This window comes from Papaver somniferum, chromosome 3 (genome assembly GCF_003573695.1).
Source record: "Papaver somniferum cultivar HN1 chromosome 3, ASM357369v1, whole genome shotgun sequence".
NCBI lineage: Eukaryota > Viridiplantae > Streptophyta > Magnoliopsida > Ranunculales > Papaveraceae > Papaver > Papaver somniferum.
This window is the reverse complement of record NC_039360.1, coordinates 185669406-185682731: the sequence shown is the minus strand read 5'-3', so window position 1 is coordinate 185682731 and position 13326 is coordinate 185669406. Positions and strand designations below refer to the sequence as shown.

The following is a 13326-nucleotide window of genomic DNA, read 5'->3' as shown; positions in this document are numbered from 1 at the left end:
GCAATTATAACTGATTTATCATAATTAGAAGTAAAATACACAAACGTTAATTCCTAATTACTTGATAGCAATCCTATACCTATTATCAAGTAATCATATTTTGTTGTTGTATTGTCTCGATCTTGTATTCATAGTCAATCACACAAATTATCGTGTTTATCGTGTTGTCGTATTATCTCGATCTCGTATCCATAGATGATCACACGAAGTGTGAACCGATTCGTTGTATTGTCTCAACCCATTCCATAAACAATCACTTTCGGAGAAAGGACTTTGTGACGGACCAGAGAATCTGGACTCCAAGAAACCGGGTTTCGGCCCGCTTAGCAAGCTCCGACTCCCTGATACGCCACTCAAGAAACCGGACTTTCAAATTTTTGGAATCGTTTCGCATTTAACCTGCAAAATGTTCATTGAATTACCCCAAGAACAACAAACTTGAGATCCTACTAAACAAAAATCTTATTGGTCTCAATGTTGGAATTCTATGAGCATATGTCCCATACCATAATACTCATAAAATTCCACGAGGGATCCAATTTCAAAAAAATTAACACGGACCAATTGCCCAAAAATAACAGGCCAATTGCCAAATTAACACGGGTCGGTTGCCCAAAAATAACAGACGACCCGTTGTCAAATTAACACGGGCCAATTGCCTAAAAATAACAGACGGCCAGTTGCCAAATTAACTCGGGCCAATTGCCCAATAATAATATATACTTCCAAGGTTGCAATCATCTCTGAATAGATGGTATGAACTGCAAAGCAATAACCAGGACTTTCAGATGATATGAACAACCTTGTAGAGTTGCGCTAAACCGCATAGCAGCTGCCTACGTACCCTCTCCATTGCTCGAAGGAATCAAGCACGGCCGTAGTTCGTCAAATGTTTATTTAGATAATATGAACTACCCTTGGTAGCAATTACCTCTTACCAGGTGATAAACTACTTTGAGTGGCAATCATCCCTTGCAGTAACTATCTCTTACATTGGATAGTATGATATGCATTGCAACAACTATCCCTATCTTAACAGCATAAACAATGCCACTATTGCCAACACCAATGTGACAAGATATTTACCATGACATTTCATGAGTTACAAACTACTTAATTTGCAATACAATTAGCCACACGACAATGATAAATTATCTGTTAAATGTCAGAATTGTACATTGTACATTATACTGTAAAATCAAATAAATAGATGAACTCACACTCCATACTGTCCATGCAATCTATCTAAACAAATTATTAGATCCAACCTTACCCGTACCCAGTAAATGGGCAGAAACTTCAAGTGACATTCTTTAAACTATAAATGTTCAATCAAGAGGAACTACTGAATTAGAGAGCTAGTGTACATTATCAGTTGCAACAGAAATGTACGAACACACTATGGCACACAAGGACAGAGTATGTCTAATAATCTAAATGGAAGTGAGTACATAATAAAAATCCAATCCTTTAAAATACTGTATAAATTCAATTTTGGAATACTCTTAACTGATAATTTAAAAGTAAGTTTTGGAATCATTGAACAACCAAGGCAATCTAACTTGTTTCGACCAATGGGTAACATGAACTTGGTTAATTCGAGTTACCGATAACCTGCAGTATAGACCAATTAAACAAAATGACCGAACACAAGCTATACTAAGGGATCAGTGAAGTCTTAACTAGAAATCCCATTGAAAGTTGCTACTTTCCGGCAACTGGATCTATGATTATACATATTCCGTCCACATATACAACTCATCATTGTACAGATATTCACAATAAATTGTCCTGATACAACTCATCATTGTACAGATATTCACAATAAATTGTCCTGATACCAAGCTCAAGGATCACCATGCAAGTTATTCACAACCTATGATATTCGACATGCAATTGTGAGTATAAAGTCCTTACCATTTTATTGTTCATCCAACCACTAATCGCCACAGCATGATAACCATAAGACTTAAGTAGACCCAAACCCTTCGTCATTTTTAGCGAAATAGTACCACAAGATTTTATATCGATAGATGCCCATACATTCTACACAACGCCAAGCCTTATTATTTATTTCGGCGAGTTATTGTACTTCCCTTTGAAGCATTAGAAACTAGTACAAAGCAGAAGACTATAACAAATTAGAATGCAACCTCTCAAACACCTTCATGCTTATGCATACATAAAATATAGCTTGGAACCACCAAACATTACTTCTAATCAACTTAAACAAGTCCACTGAGATGGACATGTTTTCAAACCGAGCTTGCAAAATTATGATCAATTCAAATATGTATGCACATATGTAAACTAACTACAACATAACCAACATCCCATATTTATGCAAAATTTCTGTTCTCGGAATTCAGTCGCACTTTGTCCAAGTTTTTCAGTAGCAAACGACACCTGATTGTCCTGAAATTTTTACAGTACCTTTAGGACACAATTTCACACAACATATCCAAAAATAAGCACATTCTAACGGTTTGTTACATAATTATAGACATAACAGCGTGGCTGCTTTCATTGCCGATAACAAAATTCAGTCACAGCTCTCCTAAACTTTGGGGTACCTAAAATGATCAGATGTTCTTCAAATTTTTACTGTAAGTTAAGTACATTGAAAGGAACAACATAGTAAAATTTCATCTTAATCTGATAAACATACAGTGAGATAAGCTATAAACAATTCAGTGTCCAGGGTTTCACCTCTGCAGAATGCAGCCATAAACTATGCAATCTTTTCAGTAGTAAACAGGACCTGATCATCATGAAATTTTTACTGTATAGTTATAACTTAAATAAACACAACATACTAAAATTTCAGCATATTCCAACGGTTGGATTTAAATATATCACTAAAACTAAAAACGGGATTCTAGGGTTCACAAAATTAAATTATAACCGAATCATGCAATTCATTACCAAAAGCTTGTTAACACAAATTAAGAAAGATATCAAACTACCCAAACAATATTTTGATTTAAAGAACATGGTTTGTATTAAAAACCCCAAATCATGAAGAACCCTAATTTCAAAATTCTCAAATCAAGGCATTCATACATAAAATTGATTTTCCTTACGAATTACCTATTGTTCTTTGCTTGCAAACCAACAATAATTCCTTTGACGATTCTCTAACTCACCCCTATTCTCACCAATCTCTAGAAAAGTTTATCCCTGAATTTGGTTTGAGAAAGATAAACCAAAAATTATTCGAGAGAAAGAAGAGAATAGAGGAAAGGAGAAGTTTCATATTCATACAACTCTTGATGCTATAATTTCACAATCATTCCAAGCTCTCCTCTTCTCTAGTTCTTAGGTTTCTCTCTGTAAGAGAAAGGATTAACACTCCCTAGAGAAAAAAATGAAGAAGAAAACAAGGGTTTTCTGTTTTCTAACATTTGGCTGGACAAAAGACCATTTAACCCTTGATGCCTTTACAAAAACTTGACACATGCATAATGACGTGGAGGGATGCATGCACATCTATTTTGGCACCCTAAGAGCAACTGCAGTGGTGCGATCAAAACCAAAAATCAAAGATCAAAAAAAAGACCAAAATTTGGGTTTAGTCCGTGTTGTGACGCAACGGTACATGATTAAAATTTCGTCAGGCGGACTTTAAAAGTCCGCCCCAATTTTTTTTTGTAAAATTTCATCAGGCGGACTTTAAAAGTCCGCCCCATTTTTTGTAAATTTCATCAGGCGGACTTTAAAAGTCCGCCCCATTTTTTGTAAATTTCATCAGGCGGACTTTAAAAGTCCGCCCCATTCTTTATAACTTTCATCAGGCGGACTTTAAAAGTCCGCCTCATTCTTTTTTTTTTATTTAATTAAAATTTCATCGGGCGTAATTTAAATCTCCGCCCGTTAACAAGCGTATTTTAAATTTACGCCCAGCAACAAGCGTACTTTAAATTTACACCCGACTATATTAGAATTTGGGATTTGGTCGCGACCATATTTGGTCTGGAATTTGATCTTTGGTTGGGATTTGATCTTTACTCCGTCCCACTGTGTTACGATCTCATCCCAAATTTTTGGTTATACTCGCCCACTGTGGATGCTCTAACAAATGCTTGAGGCTATAAAACCATGTTTTGCAACTTGGGCACACTCAGCGTGTTAAAAACGCTCAATCTTGGGCTTCTTAAGTTATTTTGAGTGAAATATCTATGATTTGTAACTCTAATGGGTTGAACTAAACCAGTCAAAAATTTTGGGGCTTTACAGACTTATAGGTGGAAAAGTTTTAGATTGAGGCATATTTGGGTACCCTCGTCTTTTCAATTGGTATCAGAACATGCGAACACGGAAAGATCTAACAATCTGTATTTGATGCGATCCAACCTGTACGAAATGAACTCGAGTTATCATGACTCTGTACTATACTTAGTACGAATTTGGATTAATGAAACTAAATTTTAAATAGAATTGATATCAAAAACGGAATAACTCTGCTGTAGCAGCCAAGAACATTCAATTATTCATTATCTACCTGAAAACAGGTTTTCCTACAGCTTAAAAGCAACAACCAGAAGAAAGAGAAGACTAAACTAATCGCCCAATGCTAAGCGAACACGTGGCTAAACCGTGTTGGCTCACTAACAGCCACACAGAAGTGGTCAACCAAAGATTAGTACAACCATCCATAAGGATAAGGGCAGCCTCAAGTGTAGTAGTAACTAGTAAGTATAAATGCATATGACAAATGCCCCCTCCATGAAAGAATCCTTGTCCTCAAGGATTGAACTTAGGAAAATGGTGAGCAATATGAGTTGTATCCTTCCATGTAGCATCCTCTGAAGAAGCATTGGTCCATCTGATGAGCATTTGAAGGACAGGGGCACCATTTCTAAAGATAGTTCTGGTATTCAAAACAGCTGCAGGAATGACTAAGATAGACCCATCAGTATCCAGTACTGGTAAAGATGGAGAAGGACTGTGGATGGTGCCAATATGTTTCTTCAACTGTGAAACATGGAAGACTAGATGAATTCTAGCTTCAGCATGAAGTTGCAGTTTGTAAGCAGCTGCACCAATTTTCTGAAAAATAGTGAAAGGCCCATAATATTTAGCTGCCAACTTAAGGTTCCTTCTCAAAGCCACAGAGGCCTGCATGTAAGGTTGCAACTTGAGATATACCTTGTCACCCACTGCAAACACTCTATCAGTTCTTGTCTTATCAGCAAAGAACTTCATTCTCTCATGTGCTTTATGTAAAGTTTCTTTCAAGATATCCAGAACAACAGCTCTCTGTTTCATATATTCTTCAAGAGTAGCAACAGAAGTTGTGGCAGAGGAGGGAAAATCTAAGTGTGTAGGTATATAGCCATAGAGTGCTTGGAAAGGACTCATTTTTAATCTAGTATGGTAGTTGGTATTGTACCACCATTCAGCTAAGAGAATCCATAGATGTCATTTCTTTTGTTGGTGACTGCACATACATCTTAAATAAGTTTCAAGACAAGAATTTACCCTTTCAGTTTGGCCATCAGTCTGTGGATGGTAAGCTGTGCTCAAGTGGAGTTGAGTTCCCAAAGCCTTGAATAGGTCCTGCCAAAAATGACTTGTAAAAACTTTGTCCCTGTCAGAAACTATGGAAGCAGGTAAGCCATGAAGCTTGAATACATGAGAGATGAATTCCCTAGCCACAGATGCAGCTGTGTAAGGGTGATGTAATCCAATAAAGTGGTTGTACTTAGTAAATCTATCCACCACCACTAGAATGACAGATTTCCTTTCACTCATTGGCAATCCCTTAATAAAGTCCATTGAGATGTGTTGCCAAGCATGGTCTGGTATGGGTAATGGTTGAAGTAAACCAGCAAGAATCCCCTTTGTGCCTCTGGCAAACATCACAAGTGGATACAAAAAGTAGAATCTCCTTCTTCATTGCAGGCCAGAAAAAATAAGATTTGGCCCTGAGGTGAGTGGCCTGCATACCAGAATGTCCCCCTACTGCTGAAGAGTGGAGAGAGTCCAAAGTTTTTGTTCTAATATTGGCAGAGCTGCCAATGTAAATCCTCCCCTTGTATCATAAGATGCCATTGTAGTAAGTGTACTTTGGAATAGAGTTGGGATGGAGAGTAAACTGAGTAATTAGACCCTGGACTGTAGTGTCAGCAGCATAGCTGGCAATAATGTCATGAGTCCAAGCAGGACTTGACAGACAGGTGGAGTGACAGGAGGCACCAGCATGGGGTCTTCTTGAGAGAGCATCTTCTACTTTGTTCTCAGATCCCTTCTTGTAAACAATGGCATAGTCAAAACCCAGTAGCTTCATAAGCCATTTCTGTTGCAGGACAGTGGATATCTTTTGCTCTAAAAAATAAAGAATGCTTTGATGATATGTCGTTATAATGAATTTGGTGCCTTTTAAATAATGCTTCCATCTAGTAACAGCTTGGACAATGGCTAGCAATTCCTTTTCATAAGTAGACATAGCGGCATCTCTTGGCCCCAATGGATTGCTGTAAAAATCAATAGGTTTGTTATCTTGCATTAACACAGCACCAATTCCCATATCACAAGCATCAGTCTCCACCACAAATTATTTGGTAAAATCAGGCAAGGAAAGTACAAGAGTGGATGCCATGGCAGTCTTAAGCTGAACAAGAGCAACAGTGGCAGCAAGAGACCATTGAAAGGAATCTTTCTTAAATAGGTCAGTTAATGGTCTACAAAGCATCCCATAATCCTTAACAAACTTCCTATAATAACCAATGAGACCCAAAAATCCTCTCAAAGCTTTAATAGTAGTGGGTAAACGCAAGTCCACCATTGCTGAGATTTTTGCAGGATCAGCCTTAACTCCATTGGCAGTAACAATATGACCCAAATACTCTAGTTCAGACTGCCCAAAACAACACTTGGAGAAATTGGCCACAAGTTTATGCTCTCTGAGTATCTGCAAGGTAGTTTGTAAATGTAAAATGTGATCCTCCAATGTGGGACTGTAGATTAGAATGTCATCAAAGAAGACCAAGATAAACTTTCCCAGATGAGGTTGAAAAATCTTATTCATAAGAGCCTGAAATGTGGCTGGAGCATTGGTAAGGCCAAATGGCATCACTTTAAACTCAAAATGGCCATGGTAAGTTCTGAAAGCAGTCTTGTGTATATCAGAAGGATACATTCTGATCTGATGATAACCAGACTTTAGATCAATCTTGGTGAAGAATTTTGAGCCATGTAATTCATCCAAGAGTTCATCAATGACTGGAATGGGGAATTTGTCCTTGATGGTAATGCTATTAAGCTTTCTATAATCAACACAAAATCTCCAAGAGTTGTCCTTCTTCTTCACAAGTAAGATGGGAGAAGCAAATGGGTTGTTACTAGGTTGAATAATCCCAGAAAGTAGCATGTCTTGAACCAGTTTCTCAACCACAGACTTTTGAATATAAGGACACTTATAGGATCTCAAGTTAACAGGTATCCAATTGGGCTGTAAAGGGATCTTGTGGTCTAAGTCTCTCTGTGGTGGAAAGTAATTTGGTTCATAGAATACATCAGGAAATTTGTCTAGCACAAAAGAAATTGGTGTAGGTAGTTGGGATGGGGCAGTTGGTGCAGAGATAGAGTACAGTTTACCAACCACTGCATGAGAGTGTTTTTGAAAGAACCTTTTGACTGCAGAACCACTCATCATGTGTATTGATGGTTTGGAGGGTGAACCTTGTAAAGTGATCTTCTTACCCTTATGCTTGAAAGTAATGCAAAGCTTGGAAAGGTTGAATAAGACATCCCCTAAATTTCTCAACAAGTCAGCACCCAACGCAATGTCACAGCCTCCCAATGGTAAAAGTCTTAAATCTGCACAAAATTCGTGTCCCTGCATGGACCACTCCAACTTAGAACAAATACCAGAGCTGACAGTCTTTTCCCCATTGGAAACAGTGACCAAGAGGCCAGCAGTGTGTTCAATGGAGTATTGTAAGCTTTTTGCTAAAGAAGAGTCAATGAAGCTATGTGTACTTCCTGTATCTATCAATATGGAAACGCTCTTCTTCTTGACAAAACCAGGAATCCGTATTGTATCAGCTGATGTGGTGCCTGTAAGTGCATTTAGTGATATTTCCATGTCACTCTCTACTAAGGGTTCTTCATCAGTTTCATGTTCTGTGTCCAATCCAGAATCAAATATTTCGTCAGCCTCTTCCCCAATTAATACACATAAGTATTGTTTCTTACAAACATGTCCTCTCATGTATTTTTCATCACAATTAAAACATAGGCCTTGAGCTTTTCTTTCCTGGACTTGCTCAGGTGTAATCTGTTTGAATGGTAATGGTTGGTTAGGCTTAGAAAGGGGTGGTGGAGCAGCTGAAGTAGGAGGTGTATAAGTGGATTTGTGGGGAATGGGGGTTGGTGGAAATGGTCTGGATGTAGTGAAGGGGTAGAAAAAATTTTAGGTGTGGGTTTAGTTGTTTTATGTTGGAAAATTAAGGTTTGCTCTTGCATTCTTTCCAGTGAAAAGGCATTCATTAGTGTTTTAGGATCAAACATGAGCACTGCATTTCTGAGCTCCTCCTTTAAACCACCAATAAAACTAGCAATAAAATAAGATTCAGGAAAATCCTTATGAACACTGAGTAGTAAGGCCTTGTAATACTCAAATTCTTCAAAATATGCTTCAATAGTGGTCAGTTGAGCCAATTTATTAAAAATACCAACAATATTATCATGAGCAGGGTTTTCAAAACGAGAGCAAACACTAGCAGCTAGGTCTGGCCAAGAAATGTGATGTTGACTCAAACGAAAGTTCTCAAACCATTTACATGCCTTGCCATCAAGGTGTATGGCTGCCATTCCCACCTTATTAAATTCCGGCACAGCTTGCATCTGGAAGTAATATTCACATTTGTGGATCCATCTCTTGGGGTTCTCACCATCGAAACGTGGAAAATCCATTCGCAATGGACAGTGGTGAAATTCGCGGCTACCGGAGTAAGATTGAGATTGATGTCCATCACCCCCAGCAGTAAAACCATCTAGATTACCCACAACTGAGTAAGATTGAGATTGATGTCCATCACCCCCAGCAGTAAAACCATCTAGATTACCCACAACTCCACTATGGTCATCTTGTTCTACATTTCTGGATGAATGAAGTTTTCCTATCTCAGATTTAATGGTTTGGGTCAAAATTGATAGTTGAGCTTCGAAATTAGCTTTCATCCGACTATCGTAATCTTCTTTAGTAAGCATAGAATCAAGTTGAAGCTGAATTTTGTCGATCTGAGACTGTTGGCGATTAGAAGCCTCACTAAGTTCCTTACAAGTCTGAGCAACCATGGTGAAATTTTTTTTTTTGGTGATTGGAAGGAACGGCTCTAGATACCAATTGTACTATACTTAGTACGAATTTGGATTAATGAAACTAAATTTTAAATAGAGTTGATATCAAAAATGGAGTAACTCTGCCGTAGCGGCCAAGAACATTCAATTATTCATTATCTACCCGAAAACAGGTTTTCCTACAGCTTAAAAGCAACAACCAGAAAAAAGAGAAGACTAAACTAATCGCCCAATGCTAAGCGAACACGTGGCTAAACCGTGTTGGCTCACTAACAGCCACACAGAAGTGTTCAACCAAAGATTAGTGCAACCATCCATAAGGATAAGGGCAGCCTCCAGTGTAGTAGTAACTAGTAAGTAGAAATGCATATGACAGAATCGACTTCAATTAACGTACCGCCAAGATTTGACGAAACAAACTATCTATGATGGAAATATGCTATGAGATCTTTTCTTCAATCAAGAGACTTTAATACATGGCTATTAGTCGTCGATGGTTATAGTCGCTCGAAAATAGAAAATTCGGAAACTGAGTTTAAACCCTTAGTGGATTTTTCAAACGAAGAAAAGGCTTTTTCTAAGCAGAATTCAGATGGTTTGAATGCTATTATACATGTTGTAAGTCGTGATCTACAACATCATGTATCTACATGTCAAACTTCAAAAGAAGCTTGGGATAATCTTCAGATCGTATTCGAAGGAAACACATCAGAGAAAGAAGCTGGACTTCAAACTCTTACGTCCAATTGGGAAAACCTTCGAATGGATGACAATGACACTTTTGAATAGTTTCATATTAAACTCACTGAGATCATTAATGCTTCTTTATCACTTGGAAAGACTATTTCTGAAAAGGATATAGTATGCAAAATTCTCAGATCGTTGCCATCTAGATACGATTCTAAGAAGCATGTAATCATAGAAGCAAATGATCTTTCAACACTCTCACGAAGCACACTCATTGGAAAGTTAAAGATCTTTGATCATGAATCACAGTCTATTCAAACTAAAGGAATTGCTTTTAAAGCTGCAAAAATTCTGAAAGCTTCAATGGAGAGAAATAGACAGATGGATGATTCAGATGAACAGATTGCAGAAAATTATGATAATGAAATTGAAAAATCATTATCATTGATTACTAGATAGTTTCGAGATCTCTTAAAGAAAATAAATAAGAGATTCATAAAGGATACTCATCGATCTTCTCATCCACATGATCGAGTTCCTGGCAAAAAGGATCAGGAAGAAGATGATGAATATCAGCCTCAGTGCTTTAAGTGTAGAGGGTTTGGTCATATAGATAAAGACTGTCTCAATCTTAAGAAATACACTGGAGGCAAGGCTCCGGCTGTAACTCTAGATGAGACCTCTGATTCATATGATTCTGAAGAAGAGCAAACAACTAATATTGCATTAGTTGTCAATCTTATTCCTTCATCCTCCATTAGTGATTTAACCATTTTAAGAATGGACATGTCTTCCGATGTTACTAAATCATCTAATGGTAAAAGGAAAAAATAAGACAAGATGCAAAAATTGTCTCAAAAACAGGATTGCTAAAAGTTGCATATGCAACCCCAGTCAATCTCAAGATACTTCGTTAGTTCGAGGTAACAAAAAGAGAGAAAATCTCATACTAATAACACATGGTCAGTATTAGATCAAGGACACTCTGGTTGTTCAAAATTCCATAATGAGAGAAAATCTCATATTAATACCACATGGTCAGTATTAGAATTCTTTCCTCACCACGTGTTCCAAATATTGTGTGAGGAAGAAGAAAGATCAAGGCACTTATGTGTAGATTATGGGAATAAAATCTAGTAATTGAAAAAATTTGAGATATTCGTATTTATAGGAATATTATATTTTCGGAAGTATGAAAATTATAAAAAGATTCTTCTCTTTCTTTGGTCACTCCTAGTTCGAACTATGAGTCTGGATCCAATGTCTTCTCTTGATAAGATGCTAGATCAGAAAGATCACTTTAAGAATAAGTCTGCATCTTCTCTTGATATAGAGAAATCAAAGAGAAAAATCAAAAAGAGAGATTGGCTTAGCAAGAAGGAAAGAAAGAATATGATGAAGAAAGATCAGTGTATTGAAGCATTGACACACTTATGTGTTCAATCAAAGAAAGAATTACATGTTCTAGCAGAATCCTTCACGAAAATTTCTCAATTGCAAGAAATTCTGGTCAAACAACAAGGTTATCTACTTGAAGAGTTTCACAAGCTGAAGACTGAAAGTAATAATCTACCTTCCTCTAGCATTGAGATGAAGGATTAATCCAAGAAAAAATAGACATCAGTTTTTGATTTCTTTCAGTAATCGTATAAGGTTTATTTTGAATAAAACTATCTATTATTTATGAATAAAATTATTATTTTATAATTTTTCTTGTGATAGTTTTCGATTACATAGCTTGTGCTTGAATGCTTTATTTTATTGCTATGTGTTTATGGGATGTTTGATTTCAGTTTTCATAACCTTAATATTCGATCTCATATTGTGTGAACCCTTATGGTTTGGGTGACTTTTTGATTTAGCGGGATTGAGTTCTAGCCCATGATGGTAGGCTTTATCAAAGGATCATAAGGGGTTCCGATTGATATTCATGTGTGAAAAAGTCACAATATGTTGAATCGTTTTTGGTTTATCATAAAAGCATATGTGTTTCGGGTTTTCAACTTTTGCACCGCATTAGTTAAAACCAATTTTCAACTTTTCTCTGGTAAAGGTTGCCTTTTGTTGTTGTTATTTTGTCTTGCAAGATGATGACAACACAGTGATATTCCTCCCCCGAAAGATGCAAAGAAAATGTGAAGAGGATGCGGAGCTTGAGGTAAAGAGTTTGTTAGTTAATCGTTTTCCTGTATAAGAAAAGCCTGATTTGATTGCATATATTTTGCTTTTTCTTAACAAAATTTCGGTACAATTGATTTTTATTCCATTACTTGTATGGATGTGTGTGTGATTCAATTGTTTCCGATTGAGAAAACTATTGTTATCTTGCTTTATTGTTTGGTATCAATTGTTTAGGCTTAACGAAATTTCGGTGCAATTGCGGTGCTTTAATGTCTATGTTTGTTTCAATTGCTTCCGGTTGAGATAATAATTTTTTAGAGCATAGCTCGGTTGAACCCACCAAGCGTTGGTATGTCAAGTTTGGTTGTCATATTTTAGTGAATCAAAACTCATTTAAAGAGTCGCTTGATTATTTACTAGAGTCAACTTCATATAGGTTAGCTAGAAAGTTACTAGGATATGAGACTTACAAGTATTACGTGAAGACTTGAAGAATGTGAAGAAGTAAATAGCTACAACGACAACATCATCCTTCCTCTTGAGGTTAGTAATATTTGACTTGAACTGTTTCATTCCTAACGTATCTTTCAAGTCGTGCATATTGAAAACATAACTGCGAAGCTGTGAATGATTATACTCTAGTTAGACATAGTATTAAGGAATTACAATACGAAGTATAACATCTATCTTTTGAACTTCGTATATAAGACATCGACATAATCGTATGAATGCTATTGTGATTATGTATGGGTATGGGTGAAAATTTCGTCCTAGGAAACAATGTTTTACATTCGTTTAAAGGAAGTACAATTCATAAACTTGTTTTATGAATCGAAAGGGAAATCGCTAGGCTTATTGGTATTGTTATTCATTGCGAATCTTTGGATTACCAATATGTGTGTTTAGTATAACTGTTCATAACTTGTTTATGTATCTTGGTAAAACTACTCACAAGGCCTGACTTTTGTATTGGTATGACTTTTATTAGTGAAACCGATCTTAAGTAATCACTTGAGATGGTATGATCGATTTACTGTAATTGGTATGACCAACTCTAGACATTGGGGAACCTATCCTAGTAAGAGGTGCAACCGATCACATGTAAGAGGGAATCGATCCTTGTAAGAGGTGCAACAAGTTTTTAGTAATTGGGGAACCGATCCTATGACTTGTGCAACCGAATACAAGTTTATACCATAAATATGCGGTAAC

At 36.8% G+C, this 13326-nt stretch overlaps 1 protein-coding gene and 1 long non-coding RNA gene across 2 annotated transcripts; both read right to left on the bottom strand.

The window, feature by feature from the left end:
- Window positions 1-1694: 1694 nt before the first annotated feature.
- Window positions 1695-3347, bottom strand: LOC113361959. Its single transcript, XR_003365445.1, has 2 exons — window positions 3091-3347; window positions 1695-2415 (listed from the first exon to the last, which is right to left on the bottom strand). It is a non-coding gene; the product is annotated as an uncharacterized LOC113361959 (long non-coding RNA).
- A 1396-nt stretch (window positions 3348-4743) lies between these two features.
- Window positions 4744-5361, bottom strand: LOC113360426. Its single transcript, XM_026603935.1, has one exon. The coding sequence runs from the start codon at window positions 5359-5361 to the stop codon at window positions 4744-4746; it is 618 nt and encodes a 205-aa protein (XP_026459720.1).
- Window positions 5362-13326: the final 7965 nt, after the last annotated feature.

Excerpts from the sequence above, each read along its gene's own strand:
- LOC113360426 (XM_026603935.1), bottom strand. The coding sequence starts at position 5,361 with ATGAGTCCTTTCCAAGCACTCTATGGCTATATACCTACACACTTAGAT.